Consider the following 20,684-nt stretch of genomic DNA (forward strand, 5'->3'; position numbering starts at 1 on the left):
AAAATAGATCAATGGAACAGAAGAGCCAGCCCAGAAACAGACCTCCTGATCTTTGGCAAAGGAGCAAAGGCATTCAACACAGGAAGGATAGTCTGTCCAAAAAAGGTGCTGGAACAACTGGCCATCTACATGGAGGAAAAACAGATCTGGACACAGATCTTACACTTTCACAGAAAAAAAAAATTAACTCAAAACAGCTCATGGACCTAAATGTAAAACACAAAACTGCTACAACATAACAAAGGAGAAAATCTAGGTGACTTTAAGTTTGGCATTGACTTTTGGGGTATCATGTCAGTATACAATCCATGAAAGAAAAATGTATCAGCTGGACATTAGTAAAACTAAAAAATTCTCTGTGAAGGGCACTGTTAAAAGTGAAAAGAATGGAAAAGAAGCTAAATATATATATATATATATATTCAACTGAATCACTTTGCTGCACACCTGAAAGTAACACAACATTGTAAATCAACTATACTTCGGTTTAAAAAAAAACTGAAAAGACAAGTGACAGATTGCGATAAAATATTTGCACGACACATTGGATAATACAGGACTTGTATCCAAAACATACAAGGAGCTTTTAAAACTCAACAATAAAAAAACAAACAACCCAATTTAAAACAGGCAAAAGATCTGACTAGACACCCTCAGAAAGAATATATACAGATGGCAAATAAGTATATGAAAAGACGCCTACTCAACACCATATGTCATCAAAGAATTGCAAATTAAGAAAACAATGATACCACTAGTCACCTATTGGTAAACAACCAAAATCCAAAACAGACAGCACCAAATGCTGGCAGGAATGTGAAACAGCAGGAACCCATTCATTGCTGGTGGGGCTGCCAAAGGTACAGCCTCTTTGAAGACAGTTTGGCAGCTTCTTACGAAGCTGAACATACTTTGACCATCCAGCAGTCGTGTTCCTGGGTGTTCACCCGAATAAGCTTAAAAATTGTCTACACTAAAACCTGCACATGAATGTTTATAGCAGCCTGAGTCATCAGTGTCAAACCTTGGAAGCAGCCAGGATGTCCTTCAATAGGTGAATGATAAATAAATTGTGATACAACCATACAATGAAATGTTCCTCAGTGATAAGAAGAAATAAGCTATCAAGTCCCGAAAAGACGTGGAGGAGCCTTGGATGCATATGGGGATTGAAAGAAGCCATTCTGAAAAGTGTGAGATTCCAACAATACGATGTTCTGGAAAGACAGAACTATGGACTTAGTAAAAAGATCAGTGGCTGCCAGGTGGTGGTGGCAGGGGTGGACTAGGTGGGGCCCAGGGGATTTTTAGGGCAGTGGAACTGTTCTTTTATGACCATGTAGTGGTCAATACGTCATACACTTGTCAAAACCCATAGAATGTACAACATAGTGAACCTTAAGGGGCAATTGTGGACTTTAGTTAATAACACTACATGGGTATTAATTCATCACTTGTAACAAATGCACCCCACCAAAGCAAGATGCTAACAATAAAAATAGGGGAGGAGGAGGAAGTGAGGGGTATGTGGGAGCTCTGTACTTCCCACTCAACTTTTCTGTAAACCTATTAATTTTTTTTAAGTGGGGAGAGTCAACCTAACGTCACACCGGTATCTACAAAATGCCTCAGGGATTCTCTACTCTTCTAGGGCTTTTAGTGATCCCACCTTGATATTCTGCAACCTGTACGCTCAATTAGGGGTCAGCGAACTACAGCCTGTGGGCCAAATCCAGCCCGCTGTCTGTTTGTATGGCCCTTGGGCTAAGAACAGCTTTTACATTTTCAAATGGTTGAAAAAAAAATCCAAAGAATATTTCTTGATACGCGAAAGTTGTGCAAATTCAAATTTCAGTGCTCACTCTTGGCGCCCTGACTTGTCGGTTCATTTGTTTATAAATTGTCTGTGGCAGTAGCATCCAGTCATTGCAACAAACACTGAGCAGGCATCAGATTCTAAAATATTTGCTATGTGGCTCTTTTCTTTGGTGGGGGTGGGGTGTGCAGGGTTATTACAGTTCTGGGTGCTCTTTATAGAAAAATTTTGCCAACCCCTGTACTACATGGTAAATTTAACCACAGCCTATATACAATAATGAGGAGAAAGGAAAGAAAAGAGAAAATTATTTCAAATGTATAAATGGATACAAGACGCATCCAAAAAGTAAATACAGGTCGAGGCTGCGGTCCTACTTTAGGACAACCAGCCAGAGGCCTCAGCTGCTTTTCTCTCTCCCCTCCTGTGGACCGCATCTATTTTCATATCATGCATAAATGATACCCCGATGAAGCCGATTTTTAAAAAGAAGGTTCTGCCGGCTACCTGCTATCAAGCTACAGAGGAATCACCGTGTTCCTGGGGCCGCTCTGCACTGTCGGCGAGGCTGGCGGCCGCCTGGACCAGGGCGGGCATCCCAGGAGCAGGTGCCAAGCGGCGGGTACAGGGAGGACCTAGCTCCCTCTGCTTCAGAGTGTTCGGTGCGTGTGGCACTGTCTCCCCAAGATGCTCTAAAGTGAGGGGGGCTCCCCAAAAATAGACGTGGGAGGCTGCAAGGAGAGCTGTCACACATCGACAGATTGCTGCTACACGATTTCAAAATTTGGTGCCACGCCCGGAGGAGGAGTCAAAGGTGAGCCAGAGATGCACCGGACACAGGACTTGTCTTCAAGAAGTTGCAGCCAGTTACAGAGAGCTTCATTTTTAATGCTAAAATCCAAGTTTCAATGAGTCCATGCTTGGTGCGGGAGCACCAGCCCTACGAGGCAAGAATCCCAGAATCTGAGATGCAGTACACTTCACGCCAGCACCAACATGCCAGGCGAATCAAAGCAAAGCGAAGCCAGAGCCTACAGCTCTCAGTGTGGACCTGCCGGCGCGTGCAGGCCACGCAGTGCCCCAAACCACACGTAGGCAACGTCCTTAGCGGCCTATCTGTAAACAACCCCAAAGTCTTTTCAGCAGGAGGATGGACAGGTTGTGGCGGGCCTCTGCCACCGAGAACTGCGTGAAGGAAAAGGAATAAACCACAACCACAGGCAGCAACGCGGACGAATCTCACAAACACAATGAAGTCAGACACATACGTGGGTATGACCTTAACTCCACGAACACAAACTTTCACAACAGGTCCAACGACACTGTAGCTGTTTAAGAAGACTTAAACTGCAGTATTAGAGGTCAGAATAGGGTGTACTTTGGGGCGGAGGGAAGAGGTGATCATTGGGAAGAAACGCGCGGGGGCCTCCTGGGGCTGTGCCTGGTGGGGATGAGATGGGATCTGCTTCAGAAAAGTTCACAGAGCTGGACCTTCAGGTTTCATTCAGTTTCCTAGAGGCGTATTATATTCATAAAGAGTTTTACCAAAAGGCAAATGGAGAATTAATCAGGTCCCATCGGAATCAAAATCCCTTTTTTTCATAAGAGGGAATACTTATCTGTAATTCACACTTCCCAGGAAATCCTGATGTTTCTTAGAAAGTCAATTAAGAACCTCAGGATATTCCTAAGAAATGCAAATTAGAACAACCATAAGGTATTGTGTTACACCTGGTATCTATTATGAAACCCAGGGCAGCTGGGCTGTGATTCCCAGTGGTCATGGCCAGGATGCCGGTGCCGCCGTAAATCACCTGGATGTGGGAGGGGACCGTGGGGGTTGGGGGGCAGCACTGGGACACCCACCCCCGGGCATTCCTCCTGAGGTGACAACCCAAAGAAAAGAGCTCCAAGCTCAAAAGTGTTTATGCTGGTGTTACTTGTAAAACAATGGAAACTATCCAGGCCCGACCGCAGGGGACTCCCCAAGTCCAGTCCCTAAGTCCCCTCAGGGGCCAGTCTGCGGCCCTCCAAGTCCATGTGAAATTCCCTCCCCCAGTCCTGAGTGTGTTTCTATGAACAATCTTACAAAGGGTTAGGTATCAAACATCTTTCATTGAATCACCTTTATTGTGAAGACTTGACTTACTTGAAAATAAATGAACAATTCTCCACCACACACGTCGGCGACTGCGATGTAGCACTGTCTCCATCGTTCAGTTGCCATGAACGTTCACTGTGATCTTGGAACATCAATGAACGTCAGTGATCTTTCAGTCCTCTTAATGTTTCCTCTCAAGTATCTCTTGGCAAGAAATCTGAAAAGTCTCTCGGAGCATCGTCAGTGTTTCTTCCAAACAAGGAACTTGTGTTGGAGCCAACAATGTAAGCAGAGCTCCAGGCAGGGGCATCCTAGCCCGATAACTGGAGGCACAGGTGCCCCAGGGAAGAAACTCCCAGGACCTGTGGACATTTTCTCCTCCCCTTGGCTGTCTCTTCTTACTGGGATACGTTTGGGACATAAGGCTCCTGGGAAATCCAGGAGACCAAGTGAATGATCTAGTGCTGACTGTGTGCCGGCCACACGCCAGGCTCAGTGGCGGGTTACCCATGGCGGGTTACCTGGTGCTCCCAGCAGCCCTGTAAGGTCAGTGTGCTGTCCAAATTTTACAGAGAGAGTCTAGGAAGGTTGTGACTCTCACTACCTTCTTGCTACGTGACCTTGGACAGGTTACTTAAACTCTCTGGGCCATAGTTTCCTCATCTGTAAAATGTGGATAATAATTCATACCCCTACCTCCCAACCTGGCATGGAGAAGGCGCTGAAGTCAGACAGACTTGGCCTGGAGTCCTGACGCTGCCCCATATGCTGTGTGACTTGGTTGGGTGGGGTCATTTCACCCCAGAACTTGGAAACAGGAAACAGCTCAGTACCTGCTACACCTGCAGGAGGTGAGGTCAATGGCCTTGTGCCAGGCCTGGTTTAGAGTGAGGGCTCAGTGAGTGGTTCCCCAAGTGCCCTTTCTGCCTCTTCGAAGCTCACCTCACACCGCCTTCTCCACTGGGGCTGCCTCCTCGGGCTCCTACCTCCCTGCCTGGAGCCTTGACGTTGGGGAGTGAGGCGTGGCATTGGGGAAGCCCAATGTAGCCAGCCAAGTCCCCCTCTCCTCATAAACGGGCAGCAAAGCTGCACTGATGCGGATGCCCCGGTCTAGCAGCTCTCTGCACCTCCCGGCATTTGCAGTGAAGGAAGGTAGAGAGGGCACTTTTAGGGGAGGGAGCTCCCTGGGCCCCCTGTCCCCTCTGCTGCGGGGAAAGTCATCACAAACTCCAAGGACACGTGGCCTGACAAAAAAGCCAACTTCTGCCGGCCGGGGCTGCATGCTCACCAAGCTAGGGACCTGGCTCGGTAAGGTGGGGGTGGCCAGGGGCACAGCTGAGGTGAGCCCCAGGCAATAATCCAAGGTTTGGGCTGAGACCAGGCAGTCCTCGGGTCCCGCCCGGCACTGTCAGTACCGTTTCTTGCCCGTTTCCCGATTGTAGGGCGGGGACGGGGTAGTGCTGCCCTCACCGGGCCTTTGGGATGTCGCAGGGGCTGCCACACGGGATGAGTCTGACTCCACCGTCCACCCCAACGCCCTCACCGGGCTTCGTCCCCTACCGTCCAGCCACACCGCTTTGCGTCCTCCCTCTCCCCAGACACTGACCTCCCCAGGCGGAATGCTTTCTGCCGTAGGCAGCCTGCGGTTTGCAGGGAGCGCTTCCATGAGGCCCCCGAGGCGGACACGTGTTCGCGTAGGCTCACCGCGTGGGGCGTCGGCGGAGAGGCGGGATTTGGCCCCCGCTTCTGTGCTCCCCTCGCGGCTGCACTCGGATCCAGCAGAGGGAGCCAGAGGGCAGGATGCAATGTCAGAGTCTTGCCGCCAGGTGGCGCCCACATAGACCCCGGAGCGGTCCGCTGGCCTCCCGCAGCCAGGGTTCCCTGGGTCCACTGCGGTGTCTCTGACGCGTTTCTCACCTCCCTCGGCCTCGGGCCTGGGTACAGATCGGAGACAGGGGATTGCCCCCTTAGGACTGGAGTCCTGCCTCTCCGAGATGCGGAAGGCGAACTGGGGTGACTTGACTCATCATCAGGCTGTGTGACCTTGGACATGTCACTCACGCTCTCTCGGCCTGTTACGTTATCTTTATAGTTTAAAAAGCATTTTATTCAAAATCTCTGGATTTGACTCCGTGTTGTAGACAGAACTGGCACAGTCCAGGGATGCTGTATGCAGGGTGGGAGAAACTGGATCATATGATCTGAGAGCCTGAGAGTTGTTCTCTGTAGGACTGTGGTGACTGATAGATAAATGGACAGAGAGTCCCCATTGGCCCCTGGCTTTTCTTGGCACAAAGGTGGGAGCATGGCTGGCTGGGCATGCTGCCAACTCCAGGATTTCCCTGACCAAGGGTCCTGCCCTGCTGTGTTCTCACCTTGAAATCTGGGCACCCAGGAGAGTCAGCCTCTGCTTCCTAGCCCCACTACCAGTGATGTGGTGCTCACTGCTTCATCTGCAGTGTGATATGTCACCAAAGGGAGGTGTCACATGCCTGCCCTTTCTGTGGCAAGGACTCCTAGCCATCTCCCAATATCCACTTTCCAGCCTCCCTTGGAGCTGGGTGTGGCCACATGCCCTAATTCCAACCAATGAGGAAGAAACATTCTGGATGTGTGCATCAGGTATTCTGCCTTTAAAGGGGTTGGTTGGCCCTTCCCAACCCCATTCTCCCTAGTTGGTCTGCAGAAAAGGGAATACTGAGCATCTTTGACAACGAAGATACAGGGGTACCACGTCTTAGGGATGGCAGAGCAACAGGATGGAAGGAGCCTGGGTCCCTAACTCTTAGGGCCTCCCTTCTGATGCTGGACAGCTAATGCACCAGCTGTAGAAAAAAAAGTCATTGTTCTTAAATTCTGCTCTGACAACATCGGCCAAATTCATTGTTCTGTCACTGAAATAAAACAATCATATGATTAGCTACTATTTAACAACCGCTTACTATACCAGGTGTATTAGTCAGCTTTACTGCTCCAATCTCAGTGGTTTATGAGAAACACAGGTTTCCTGCTGGTGTTACATGTTGCTGGTGTGGGTTGGCTGCAGCCCTGCTCCACTCTAAGGATGCTTCCCTGCACAATGTTGCTATTTTGCTCATTTACAAGGGTGGAGGAAAAGCATGTAGATACGATTTTCTCAGTGAGGTTTTTCTTGCCCTGTGCTTCTTGCTGTGACCTGTCTGCTCTGAGCACCCCCAGAGGAATGAAGAGGAAGCAGATCTTTGAAGGGAACCTCCAGCTGAATCTTTTGCTGGACATATATGTCATGGCTGAGACCATAGGTGGCAGGTTTGTGCCCACAGTCACATTTCTGGCCAGCAGGAGATCTTGGTAGGAGATCACGCAACTCTCAAGGTCCCATCCCTATTCCCCAAGGCTGGCAGTCACTGTAGGGACCTGTCACTCTCTTTCTGGCTTCTAAGAGAAGCTACATTTCTAGCCCCTACTCCTTTGGGCCTCCTGACCTGCCCCTCCCTCTAGTCCTCAGATGACTGGACCAGGGATAGACACCTGATCCAAGCTGAGCCAATCAGAATATTTGAGAAATTGAAAAAAGACATAGAGATGAGGTCAAACATCAGAGCTAAGTTAATAGCAGCAGAAATAATAACAGTGACAATAATGGCAGCTAAGGTTTACTGGGCACTTCCAGGCAGGCTCTGTGAGCCCTTGGCAAGCATGGAATCCTTACAACCCTGTGAGGTAATTAGCATGTAGTCAGATGAAGAAACTGAGGCTCAGAGAGGTGAAGTGACTGCCTTGAGGTTATCTGAGCGAGCCCACCACTGTCTCCCCTGAGATTAACCCTGTGAACAGGGCATTCAAGGCTCTTCATGATCTGGTACCAAATCTCCTCCTGTCCCCATCCCTTGCCTTCCCCTAACTTCCCTCCAAATGATTCATTTTTCCTTGGCTTCCCCTCTCCATGCTTCTGCCCTCACAGCAACTTCTGCCTGATATTCTCTCCAAGTCCTCGCTCAAATACCTCCTCTTCCAGGAAGCCTTCACTATGCCTCTTCTCAACTGCAAATGTCCTGGACCCCCAGCACTCAGCACAACCCAGAGACCATGAGTGGTGCTCCCTCTACATGTACCTCTTTATGCAGAGCAGCCTCCTTAAGGGTAGGGCTGGCTTCGGGCAGGTGCCCATGAGCCTCTGCTGAGCCCTCTCAGACCATGCATGTCTCGCTGCATGTTCCCCACACTCCCTGGAGTTGGGGACCTACATATTTGACCACTCCCTTTTACAGAGAGTGAAAAGGGAGGCTCAGGAAGACAGAATGATCTCCCCAGGCCACTATTCAAGCCTCAGCTTCGGACTCCTAACTTTGGGCTCTGATCTAAATCACTTCCTTCTCTATCTTCCTTCATTCCTGTCTCTGAAAGAGGAGGTAAGGAGGGTCCCAAGGGACCAGGACAAGGGGAGAGCAAGCGACCTGGGAGAGGTCAGGGTGGGAAGTGGCCAAAGCAGCTGGCTTTGGGGATGGAACCACAGGACATGGGAGGTAGAGGACTGCTGCCTAGAGATCCTTCTTCCCATGGCCGCCAGGGGCCTCATCTCCCTTGGCAAGTGGTAAGTTTCCTCTGTACTTGCTCCTACAACCCTATGCCTGCTCCTGGGTCAGCCTGGATCTCAACATCTTGCCATTGCTCTCATGTGCTCTCAGAGAAACAATTCCAGGTGCCGTGCTAACACACTGTAAAGTCCTTCTCCAGATATATATGGATCGAGCCACTCCTCTGCTTTAAAACCTTCCATGGCTTTCAGTGCAAGGAATTGAGCCCCAGATCCTGAGTCTCATGTTTGAGATGCTCTGCAATGCAGCTCTGACCCCCTTTCATCTCATCCCCCACTCCCCCTTTACCACCTGACCCCATGTTCATGCCTCCAGGCTGTCTGCACACTGTCCCTGCTGCCTGGGATATCTTCCCACTCTGCAGCCTGGAAAACTATTCTGATCCTGAGATTCAGCAGGAATGCCCCCTCCTCCATGAAGTCCTCCCTGCTGCCTGTCCCCAGCATGGAGTCAGCTGCTGCTTCCTCGGCTTTTGGCGGGTGGGTCTGTTTCCCCCAACCTCTGAAGCATCTGGATGGGGCCCAGGGCTGAATCCTCTCTGGTCCCCAACTGCCAGCCCAGAGGAGGTGACTAAAGAGCTAAGATTACTAGCCTCGACTTCACACTTTATAGGCACAAGAACAGCTAAAGGCCAGAAAAACCCTAGTGCAGGGCTCCATCCTTATTACTGCCCACAGAAGTTGTTACTACCATTGCCCCCATTTGCAGAGGAGGAACAGAGGCATAAAGAGGGGAGCTGACTTGGCCACGGCCACAGGACTAGTGGGAGGCAGTGTAGCATCATGGTTAAAAGCCGGTTATATCCCTGGCTCTGCCACTGACCAGCTGTGTGACCACAGGCAAGCCTGAACCTCCCTGAACCCCAGTCTCTGTGCATGTGACATGGGGCAACAGTGGCACCTCAGTCTCACGGCTGTCTTGCACATTTAAGAAGGTAATGTATATAAAGGGCCTGGTAGCCAGAGGCAGCTCGGTGCCATGGTGACATTCCTACTGTTATCCCTCTGCTGAGGGACCCAGGTGGGAGGCTGGCTTTGCCCTGTTCCCCAGGAGGGTCTCATCTCCTTGCCCTCCCAGTGTCGCCCGGGCCCTTCTCTGCAGTGGAGACAGGGAACTCACTCTCCCCTTGCCCATGGCCCAGAAACACCCCGTGAGAAGCCCACTTGGCCAGCTCAGAGCTTCCACAGGGTGGGAAGAGATAGATTTGGGGTTCACATCCCAGAATCGTCCAAGGGCCTGAGCCCCAAAGGGATCTTGTGACAGTGGGGCTTGATGCCCAGCTCTGCTATTTACCAACTGGGCCACCCTGGTCGAGGATGGAAACCTCTCGGGCCACTGGTTTCCATCCTGGTGAAACAGGGCTTTGGGACTGGGCTTCTAGATTCTACTTGCCCGTCAGTTCTCGCTGAACTGGCACACCAGTCCTTCCTGGAAGCACCAGTCACGGGCAGCGGCTGTGAGGGAGTGCTGTGCTGGGCCCCAAGGCGCCCAGCAAATGACTGCACAGCAGAAGCAAACCTGGGATTCAGAGCCAGGCACTCCCCTCTGAACCCGGGTTCTGAATTCTTAGTTGAGGTTGTGGTCCCACTGGGCGGAGCCCCACTGGCACAGGGCTCTGATGGTTTTAGAAACCCCTGGGGCTCAGGCAGGAAATCCAGGGCACCCCAGCCCTGGCCACCTTGGCTGTTCCTAAAGTGGAGATGAGAGAACATGAATTCCCAGGCCTGCTGTTCTGTGGCCCCAGGGTGAGGCTGTGACTTGCAGGAGATGACAGCTGCTCCCTCCCCATGGTGGCTTCTGGAAAGGACATGGAGCCTCAGTTAAGCAGGGACCCAGGGTCACTGGGTCTGGTTCCCTGCCTTCACAGAGAAGCTTTGGGGCAAAATACTGACCACCCTGGTCCCTAGGGGACATTTCATCCAGGTCCCTCCTGGTTTAGAAGTGAAGTGGTCCAGTTCACACAGAGGCCAGGGTACAATCAGGAAGAAATCAATGTCCCAGTATTGAGGCCAGCTGGCTACACATCTGCACATCCTCAGGGTCAAACCACGGGCAGACGTCTCTCTGAGGAGGGTCTGTGGGCAGGTCTCTGCCCTCTCAGCCAGTTTCCTCATCTGTAAACTGGGTATGACACTGACCTCCCAGAGCCCTCAAGGGAATTAAAAAGGGTTATATCTAGGAAGGGGGACCCTTCTCTCCTCCATCACCCCAACAACCAGGGCCCTCTGGGCCTGACACCCATGGTCAGAGGAGGGAGTGTCTGTTCAGTGGACATTGTGGCAGATGCTGACCACGTGTCCTCTTATCTTCAAAACAACACTGAGAGGTAAGTATTACCTGCCGTTTTTTATATATGGGGATACAGAAAGCTGAGTCCTTTTTAATCTGCTGTTGCAGACGGGAGACTGTCCAGGCTGGAGCCCCAGTGCAGGGATCAGAAGGGGGTCTGGGGGTTGGGCTGGGCATAGGACTCCATGGATAAGTAAGACAGGTCCCATCCTGGCCCTCAGTGCTCATGGCCCCGGGGGACACAGACAGGAAACACACTGATTTCAGTTCACCTGTGCACTGTGCTGCTGCAGGGAGGCTCATGGGGTGTGTCACAGAAGGGTAGGGCAGGGGCTGGCCTGGCCTGGGGGCCCCGAGGAAGTCCAGAGAAAGTCTGAAGGATGAACAGGAGGCAAGGGGATGAGCAGGGAGTAGGTGTTCCCGACAGGAGGTAAGGCAGGTGTCAAGCCAGAGCACAGAGGATTAGGCAATGGGATCAAATCCCTCCAGGAAGGAGGAGTGTGAGGGGGACAGGGCCAGTTTGTGGAAATAAGAAGGGATTTTAAACTCCACTTGGACAACACTGGGGACCCTTTGAGGGTTTTAAGCAGGGATGAGTGATGGGTTCAGTTTCTGTGTAGAAAGATGCTTGGTGCCCTCCCGCAGGACAGCGGCCCTGGGGCAGGGAAAAAGTAAAAAGTGGCTAATTTGAGATCCCAAGAGCAGGGTCCATCGGACTTGATGGATTAGATGGACCCAGGAAAGGAAGGAGCCTAAGGTGACCCCTTGTGTAGTTGGCCTTAGGGTGGGAGGCAGGGCCATTCACAAAGTGAGGGGAACTGAAGGAGCAGGAATGGGGCTGATCACCGGGCCCAGGGAGCTGTCTGGCTGCTGGAAGAGCATCTCGCCTTGTGGACCCAGGCTGGAGGAGCCCCAACACCCGGCAGAGGGCTGAGGACTGAGGAAGCCGGGAGGGACAGGCAGGAAGAGCAAGTGGTAAACAACAGGGCAGGTGGACAAGGACGGGAGACTGTCCAGGCTCTGGCCTCTAGAGTTGGTGTCCCCAGTTAGAGCAGTGAGCGGGGAGGGGCACCGGTGTGGGATGGGGCGTTGGGGAAACGCTGAGGGCGGAGAAGGGTCCATCTGGGGGTAGTGGACGAAGTGCAGGGCGTTGAATGGGGGTAGGGGGCAGGAAGGAGGCTACTACCTTAATAGAGCGCAGGCAGTAGCCTAGACACGAGCTTAGAGAGTGGAAGCCTTGCGTCCCAGGCGGGCGAGCAGAAGGCGATCGCGGGGTGGCCTCGCTCTCCGACTCGAAGGGGTGAGGCCCCGGCAGCCGAGGCTCGGCCCCACCCACTGTGGCCTCCTGGGGACACCGGCATCCTAGCGGTCGGCCCACCGGAGGAGGCCCCGCCCCTAGGGGTGGCCTCGGTCGCTCCCAAGGATGCCTGGTCGCCAGGGGGATGGGAGAGGGGCTCCCGTGGGCGCTGATGCCACCCCAGGTCTCGGCCGAACCAGAGGGCCGGAGCCTGGGTTCGAGGCATAGCTGAGCAGTGTGGCTCCGGGACCCGGCTCGCCACGCGTTGCGGGGTGGCGTGGCCCAGGCCAGCGACTTCCTCGAGTTCCCCCTCCCCGCCTGGGGCGCACAGCCGGGTCTCATTACCGCCCATCCCCCTCCCCTCGCTCCCCGCGTGCGGGGGCTTCGGGAGGGGGTGGTCTCCGCGGCCGGGGGAGGGGCGGGTTATAATCAAACCCAGGCCGGAAATTCCTCCCGAGGGGCCTGGCCGGGCCGCGGGAATGAGGGGGGCGGACGCGGAGCCTGGCAATCCGCCCGCACCGCCACTCCTCCTCCTCGGAGCCCGCCCCCAGCATCATGGAAACTGGGCCGCCGGCCGACCCCCCTCACTCCGCTCCACATTCTTGCCTCTGGGGGCGGGCGGGGAACGAAAGCTGGGCCGCCCCCTTCAGGCCCGTCGGCGGGGGACACTGAAGCCTTCCGAAACCTCCCCCAGATTTCGGGCAAACACCGCCCCCCCCCTCCAGTTTGGGCGCATCTTCCTCGAGGAGGTTAGGGAGGCCGGCAGGACTCGGGACACTCCATTTGATTCACTGAGCTCTGAGAACAGGGTTTATCTCCATTTACCCATCCCTCAAGTGATTACTCTTCTTTGAGCGCTCGCGAGGTTACCCTGGGCTGCGCCCCATGTTGTGTGTCCCGCCCTCAATGCTGGATTTTCACCTCTCAGCATCATGAGAGGGAGACACCATTATGCCCATTTTACAGGTGAAGGACTGAGTTTCATATAGAGGGAGGGCTGTGGGGTTGGGCGGAGCAAGAACTCGGGCCGCCTCCTCCGGGAAGCTCTTGGGACGGAGCTCAGCATCTGTGGGTTCTCAGATGTCCCCCAGAGTCCTCTCCAGGTGCCTGGAACGAGGGACCCTGAGAGACAGGGCAAAAAGTGAGGGTTTCGAATTCTGTCCACTCGCTCAGGCTACGAGTCTGGGCAGGGAACTCTCGGGCTCGGGATCTCAGTCTCCCCACGCGGGAAGAGGGCTCCCTCCCAGGCCTTCTGAACGACGTTAGCCAGGGACTCGGGCGCCCGGGTCCTCCGAGTCACAGGTCAGGCACATAGGGCTTACCTGCTAACCTCAGACTTGGGTCGCTGCCTTGTTCCAGCGGTGAGGCCTGGCGGGGTTCTGGCCAGACTGTCCCCGGGGCTCCCAGGGGGCGGGGCTGGGCGGCGCTGGGCGGGGACAAGACAGGGGGCGGGGCCGGGGCCAAGATTCCACGGAGACAGCGGCAGTGCCGCTAGCCGCGGCGCGCGGATTCGGACCCGGACATACCCGGGTGCGGCGGCCTCAGGTGAGCAACTCTTGGGGCCTGGGGTTTGCTTTCCACTTTCCCCAACTTTTTGCTTGGCCCCTCCCTCTGGAAAGGCCCCGGGAGGCGGGAGCTGGGTCGTCCTTTTTCCTGGGGCCGGAGTGTGGACGCGCGGGGAGGCGGGACCCCAAAGTGCCGGGGACCCGGCCCCGAGCAACTTCCAGCGACATGAGACCTTTGGAGTGTGTCTCCAAGTTTCTGCCTCCATAGGCTCCCCAGCATGGATTGATGCCCTCCAGAGTCTCGGGGTCTGAGCACGTCCCCATCTCTCATTACGCCTCCGCTTTCCTCCCCGCCGGGGCCCGCGGGGGCTCAGGGATGACCTTTCTGGGGCTGGAGCCTGGGCGCCAGCTCTGGCCTGGGGTGAGCTGGTCATTTCTCCAGTTTGGGGCTGAGGAAAGGGCTCCACACTCAGAGACAAGAGGGGAACGGGCCTCGCATCCTCCCAGGACATTCCCTGGGCTGTGCCGATAAGTGCCCAGCGTTGGGTCCTCGTGGAGCCCCTTCCTGTGTGGCCTGTGACCCCAGCAGGCCCCTCTGCCTTCCCTGGCCGCATTTTCCCTCTGTGAACACCAGGCTTTGGACGCGGTAGACTCTGGGGCTCCGTGTTAGGCCCTCGGCTTTCAGCGTTCCTGCTGGAGGTAGGGATGGGGTGTCCTGCTTTGAGTTTCGGGGGTGTGGGTGGGGAGTGAGTAGGGTAACAAAGCCTCCTTCCTGGGACCTCGGCTACGGGTTCCAGCGCGGGAGCTGTTCAAAAACCAGACTGGGGCAGTGAGGAAGCACCACTGGGCAGTGAGGTCCTAACCGTCCTCTCCTGCGGCTCGGGGCACCTGGGCCGGGGCCCCGTTTCCTCCCACCCTCCTTTCTGTAGGGGCCACACCACACGTAGCCCGGCTACTCCTGTCTAGTCCAGATCCAGACTAGCAGTCGGGAGGAGCTTAAATCGGGCGGCCCGGACCCTGGGGCAGCCTGAGGTGCAGGGGCGGTGCTGCTCCGGCCGGGACACGGGCCACTAAGGCCTCGGGCGGAGGAGGCCTCAAAGGAGGCCAGGCGGCGGGAAAGGGGGATGATTCATCCCGAGGAGCTCGAATTGGAAACGCTGCAACCTGGGGGAACAGCCTTGCCCAAGCCAGCGGGAGAGCCAGGAGGGGAGCTCACCCGGCAAGACCTGGCGCCCGGCACCCGCAGCCCCCTGTCTCCCTGTAGGCCGGCCGCTGGATGAGGGGGAGGCCTTTTCTTCGCGGAGTTTAAAGAAATCCTGGGCAAAGTCTGCCACTGGTCTTGGTGAGAGCGGTCTTCTCGGAGTCTAGCTCAAGTCTCTCTTGCTGCAGCTTCAGTGCTGACTGAAGAGATCTGGAAGGAGGGGGCGGGCAGGAAGAGGCTGGAATCCTCGACACCCCCTCCTTCCTCCGCTGCGGTACAGGAAGCGCAGCAGGGGGGAGGTGGGGCCCGCGAGCGACCCCAGCGGACCCGGGCGGCTGAGTGTCCCCTCCCTCCTTTACTACCGTATAGCCACGTGCGGGGGTGAGGTCGAGCTCCAGCGGGACCCCTGGAGACTCCGCTGCCGGGGGCCCCACAACTCCCGAGCCCCGGGACCCGCAAGCTGGCGAAGAGGGCGCAGGCGGCCGGAGCCCCGCAGCCCAGGATGCTTCAGGGAGCAGCCCGCGCCCCCCTCCTTAGTCTCCGCCCGCAGGCCCGGCCAACTCTGGCTTCTGCCGCTCGTCCCTGGCTCGGAGCTCCGCTGCGGAAAACCCGAGCCGGGGAGGATCCCCGCCTCGCAGCCCGGGAAAATCCGGGGGTGGCCGCCAGGGATCTCCAAGCGTCCTGGAGGCAGCCCCATCTTCCCTCCCGGATTTGGGCCCCCTACCTGGCGCTCCGACCCTAGGCCCGTCGGTTCAGTCCCTGCCTCCCACCTTCTTTCCGCAGAGCACCCAGAAGACGGCGAGATGACAGCCGGGAGCCCCGGAGACTGCGGGGAGGTGCGGAGGAGCCCCGACGGCCGCGTCTCCCGCCTGGGCCGCCGCCTGGGCCGCCGCCGGCGCCCGCGCTCCCCGCCCGAGCCTCTGCGGGTGCGGGCGCGGCTGCGGCTGCGCTCGCCGTCGGGGGCGTTCGCGGCGCTGGGGGCGCTCGTGGTACTGGTGGGCATGGGTATCGCCGTGGCGGGCTACTGGCCGCACCGCGCCGGGGTCCCGGGGCCCCGGTCTGCAAACGCCAGCGCGCCCCACCTCAGCGAGCTGCGGCGCGAGGGTCGCGGTGCCGGCCGGGCCCATGGCCCGCACGAGCGGCTGCGGCTTCTTGGGCCCGTGGTTATGGGCGTCGGCCTGTTCGTGTTCATCTGCGCCAACACACTGCTCTACGAGAACCGCGATTTAGAGACGCGACGGCTTCGCCAGGGGGTGCTGCGGGCTCAGGCGCTCGGGCCCCCCGACGGCTCGGGCTGGGACTGCGCACTCCTCCCCAGCCCTGGCCCTAGGACTCCCCGAGCCATAGGCTGCGTGGAGCCAGAAAGCTGGGACCTGTCTCCGCGTCGGGGTACCTCACCCGTCCCGTCAGTGCGGAGCCTGCGTTCGGAGCCTGCTAATCCTCGCTTGGGGTTACCTGCCCTGCTCAACAGTTACCCGCTGAAGGGTCCAGGGCTGCACCCACCCTGGGGTCCCCGGACCCAGACTGGCCATGTGATTATCACCGTGCAGCCTTCTGGTTCCTGCATTGAACATTCCAAGTCTCTGGATCTGGGCCTTGGGGACCTCCTTCTTGGGGCCCCAGCAGCTCGAGACTGTGCTCACCGAAGCTGGCCAAGACTGGACCGCCTCAGTCTGGGGGGCTATGCCAAATTGGGAGGAGGAGGGGACTTGGGGGCCCGGGTCAGAGTTGCAGGGGACAGCCTGCTATGAGGCTGCAGCACGGACCAAAACAGGACTAGGAGTCCCAACGTCCAGTAGATGCTTCGGTCACATCCCAGACTGGGGATGGATGCTCTGGCCCCAGCAGCTGCTAAGGCATCCTGACTTGCATATTGGCAGAGAAATGCCAACTGCTCAAGGGTTCAATAAGCTGGAGAGAATGTGTTTTAATGTGGAATCTGGAGACCAGCATGACTCGGCCTCAGGAATTCCTTCAGCCTCCAAAAGTGGCCTTAGCCCTGGACAGGTACCAGAGGGAGCTGGAGGTCCAGGCCAGGGTGACTGGGAGATGTACCTGGTGTCTTGGCAAATCCAAAGTGGTGGGCAAGGGACCCTAAGACTTGGAAGGTAGGTTGTGATGTTACAGCCTGGGACAGGCTCCCTCCAAGATGGCACTAGTGATGGGGTTTCGGTCTCTGGGAAGATGGGCAACAGGGCAGAATTGAGATACAGTGGAGTAGAATTGAGACCCTCCACTGCCATCTGGGATGGGGACCGAGCCTTGAACTCCCACCACTTCAAACCCTTTCTTCTCTCAACCATGCAGGATACATCCCACTAGGGCTACACTACTGCCAATGCCTTCATACTGAGAGTCTGGCCCCTCCCCAGACTTGTCTAAGAAGCCCCTTTCTCTCCTTAGGCCACGACAGCTCCCTCCAGTTGGCAAAAAGCATTTGCCAGTTCTCAGAAATCCTTTTATATGTTGAAGCTGCATTTTGGTCAGTGTGGATAGCTTTAGAAAAGGGCTTGGATTTGGGTCTCCCTGACCCATGTTTAATTTTTCCTAAGTTGCCAGTAGGGAAACAGAACTTTAAAAGTTGATCAGTCTTCACAGAGTCAGTCCTTTTTTTTTTTAATTTATTGAAAAATGCAATACAAGAAGCAAGACCAAACATACATCTAAACACTACCACCACTTTTACTACAAAAGGCCAAAACAGCAGACCTAATTACCTTCTATTTAATCTAAGAATTTTGCCAATTTGATTCTGCTGCCACAGTTCATATTTTATCAAGAAATGTAAACAACTACTTGATATGATTCATAATTTTTAAAAAAATTTACAAAGCTCCTTCATTTTTGTCACCAAAATAAAACATTTGAGAGAGATTTGTAAAACCAACCAGCCTGGGGCTGAGATCCTGGGCAGATACTTCCCACGAGCATTCCTTGATATTGGTCAGGCTATTCTCTGGCTCCATATCCCAAGGTGGGCTATTGCCCCCTCACCCTCAGCTGCCCTGCGGAACACACAGTGGGGTCTGGGGGGTGGGCAAAGATTACCTGGCAGGTCCCTGTAGCCAGGCTCTGTGGGCCCTCAGCTTATAAATTCAGGTCCTGCTTTGTGGGTGGGTAGGTGGCAGAGACCTCATGTGGCTTGGAGGAAATCTTTATTTCTTAAGTGAAATAAAAATAAAATTGCAGCAAGAGTTGTTACTGTGGTGTGTCTCAGTCACTTTAGGGAAACTGCTGCCAAGTTTTTGACCCTGGAAATGAATTCTTCTTCCTTCTTCACCATTTCCACCTAGAAAGTCTGTTTTTCTTCACACACATGCACACGCACAATTGCAGGAGGAAAAAAAAATCCAAACAATTGCCAAATCCCAAGATCTGTAACCAGCGAGGGAGGAAAGGGAAAGAGGCTTGGAAGGACCCCCCTCATGTTGGCTTGTCCAAATCATGGCTTCTCAGTGCTGGAAGGGCATTGGAGATCTCTGGGTCCAATTTATAGACAAGGAAGCAGGGAGAAGTGTAGTGAATTTGTGACAGATTGAGGGGAAGTTCGGGCCCCCTGATTTGTGGTCCTGTGCTGTGAAAGCTGTCACACTGACCTGGATGGCACAGAATAGACAGTGTGCCAGGTTCCTGACGCACAGGCTGCGCCTCTTTCAGTCCCGGTCTTCGTTCCACAGTTTGCAGCTCTGTGAGCTCCAGCAGCTGTTCCAGCAGGACAGCTGGCCACTGGCAAGGGAGCTTACGTCATATGCCTGCCACCGCCAGGGGCAACAAAGCCCAGGCTTGGGCACCACCTGAGAGCCCCTTCATGCCGCACCCCATGCCCCCAGGCTGTGAGCCGTCCCTGAGACAGGGCACTCTCCTTCCCCCAAGGCTGTCACACATCCCACCTGAGCTCTTCCTGTCCCTACCAGAGGAACTACCTGTTGGTTAGTAACCAGGTACTAAGAGAAAAACGCACAAACCCGAAACCAGTTCAAACCAACAAGTTTGTCTAAACAAAGCTCAGTCAGTAGAGGGTCTGGACACAGGCTGCTGGCTCCTGCTGCTGCAAGCGGGGCTAACAGACTTCTCTCCTGCTCCCTGTCCTGGAGCCGCCAGCGACTGCCTGCTGACTGTGACCCACTCAGGAAGCTCGCTTTCTGTCCTAGAATTAGGATTCTAAGGACTTCCAGGCAGATACGTTTGTGGGAAGCAAGCTGGAAGATTAGAGAAGCCCTACTGAATAAAAATGCCCCCAAATCTTTACCAGGAATAGTGGAACTGGGGACATCAATCCTCATTTTCAAAACCAAAAGAAAAAAAAATTAAATCCAAACCCACCACAAAAATCAAGCCACAAAAACTGACAGACCTCAGATGGCAAATGGGAATGGGCAGAGCTGATGCTTGTGCCCCTTATCAAGTGGGGTTCTGTGGGAAGGGTGACCCCTAAAAGCCAATTCCCTTGCTCCAAAAGGGTATCTGCAGGCAGGTGCTGGTCGAGAGGAGAAGGGCCAAAGACCATAATCACCTCCTCTCTGAGTCACTTTCCTTATCACCCCAGGATTAAAGAGAGAGGCCCAGGGGTGGTCTCCTGGAAATACTTCTTAGCAGGACCTGACTGAGGTAAACCCCACCATTCCCCTGTGTGAAGCACACATTCCCAGAACTAAAAAACCTTTTTTAAAAATCTTGTTAACTTTCTTTTTCCAAATCACCACTAAAAATGTGCCATCAGTGCTTTTGGCCAAAAGTGCCTATTCTTCCGTGAGTTTTGGTCTCCTGAGATGGGAGGTGGGGAGAGAACTTAGCAGAGCCACTGCTTCTGATGAGGTAAAAGGGGAGGGAGGGCAGGAAGGTGAAGGCCACGGATATGTTCAAACATTCACAGTATCAGATAACATCTGAAGCAATGTCTTACGTCTTTGATCTAAAGATCCAAAAAGAAAGAACAGGAGGGAGGAAGGAAAAACAATACTACATTCTTAGCAGAGGTCTCTGTCTCACCAAAACCACCCTCAGCAAAGGGACAGACAGGGACATTTTCCTGGGGTCTGTGGATCAGGGCAGCTGCCCTGCCTGACGTTCTGGTAAAGTCACATCATTGGCTCTGAGAAAGGGCTGGTTTATGAAGTTTCTGCTGTCATCTAAAGGGTATAAAACTAGGGGAGGAGCAGGGAAGCCCCATTAAGCTGGCTTTGGCCCCCAACACAGCTGACAGAGTCCCTGGAGGATTTCCCGAAGAATGCTGTGGACCCTGTCAGTATAAATGGAGAGAGGCTGGGCTGAAGGGGTTACAAACCACCCCATAAAAAAAACCAAAAAGCTCTTTAAAAACAGTCCATAGAGTGAAAAGTTGGAGAATTCTGGTATCACAATATAGAAAAAGGTATTCAAAAGGATCAATGATATCTAGAAGACTCTCTTGGTATAAACTCCACATAGAAAATGAAATTGATTTTCTGGTGGTTCAGAGTCATCTTAAAATTCCGAAGTCTCACTATTGCAGGTTAGCGTCTTTATCATTCCACTGGTTTTCTCTCAGATGGGAGATGGGCAGGGAGTGGGGTGGGAAGATAGGATAGTTCCTAGAGAAAAGAAAGCAGCAAAGTTTTAAAATCCTGCAAAGGAGCCTGCTACCCAGTCCCAGTGCCAAGTTCTTTGCAGCTCCAAGGGACAATCAGGGCCTGAGTGGTTTCACAGGGCCCTGTTCTACATGGTGATTCTACTTTGGGGCATGAATTTGTCTGGAGCCCTGGCTCCCAAAAGCAGATACCCTGCTTCCACTCTCTAGTATGGCCCCAGAGCTTCAGCCGTTTCTTCTCTGTCCCCCAATCCCCTCATTTCCCCTCGGCTGGTCTTGCTTTTCTTGGTTTTGTTCTCTTCCTCTGGCTCTCCCAGGTCTCACTCAGAGAC

At 54.3% G+C, this 20,684-nt stretch overlaps 3 protein-coding genes across 13 annotated transcripts in view; 1 reads left to right on the forward strand and 2 right to left on the reverse strand.

Moving 5' to 3' along the window:
• Positions 1-4,154: 4,154 nt before the first annotated feature.
• LOC140701010 (uncharacterized) lies at positions 4,155-14,199 on the reverse strand. The gene is made up of 2 exons (XM_072975877.1): positions 13,403-14,199; positions 4,155-5,851 (listed from the first exon to the last, which is right to left on the reverse strand). The coding sequence occupies exons 1-2, from the start codon at positions 14,197-14,199 to the stop codon at positions 5,326-5,328; spliced, it is 1,323 nt and encodes a 440-aa protein (XP_072831978.1). The 3' UTR covers positions 4,155-5,325.
• TMEM200B (transmembrane protein 200B) lies at positions 13,510-17,987 on the forward strand. 3 transcript variants are annotated; one of them, XM_072974944.1, is made up of 2 exons: positions 13,510-13,625; positions 15,570-17,987. In XM_072974944.1, the coding sequence occupies exon 2, from the start codon at positions 15,590-15,592 to the stop codon at positions 16,535-16,537; it is 948 nt and encodes a 315-aa protein (XP_072831045.1). In that variant the 5' UTR covers positions 13,510-13,625; positions 15,570-15,589; the 3' UTR covers positions 16,538-17,987. The 3 variants fall into 3 exon arrangements, with proteins under 3 accessions (XP_072831045.1, XP_072831047.1, XP_072831046.1); XM_072974946.1 differs by lacking the exon at positions 13,510-13,625 and adding an exon at positions 14,020-14,284; XM_072974945.1 differs by lacking the exon at positions 13,510-13,625 and adding an exon at positions 14,308-14,927.
• Positions 17,386-20,684, reverse strand: part of EPB41 (erythrocyte membrane protein band 4.1) — a 150,656-nt gene continuing 147,357 nt past the window's right edge. For all 9 annotated transcript variants that reach the window (XM_072974943.1, XM_072974939.1, XM_072974942.1 and 6 more), the window contains one exon: positions 17,386-20,356. The gene's annotated coding sequence lies outside the window, so the exon portion shown is untranslated. The remainder of the gene's footprint in view (positions 20,357-20,684) is intronic.

The sequence above is a fragment of the Vicugna pacos genome, chromosome 13 (assembly GCF_048564905.1).
Source record: "Vicugna pacos chromosome 13, VicPac4, whole genome shotgun sequence".
Taxonomy (NCBI): Eukaryota; Metazoa; Chordata; class Mammalia; order Artiodactyla; family Camelidae; genus Vicugna; species Vicugna pacos.

Coding starts and splice junctions, on each gene's coding strand:
- LOC140701010 (XM_072975877.1), bottom strand. CDS start 14,199: ATGCGGCCAGGGAAGGCAGAGGGGCCTGCTGGGGTCACAGGCCACACA. Junction 5,852..13,402: donor CCCAAGTCTGAGGTTAGCAG/GTAAGCCCTATG, acceptor ATCTGTACCCAG/GCCCGAGGCCGAGGGAGGTG.
- TMEM200B (XM_072974944.1), top strand. CDS start 15,590: ATGACAGCCGGGAGCCCCGGAGACTGCGGGGAGGTGCGGAGGAGCCCC.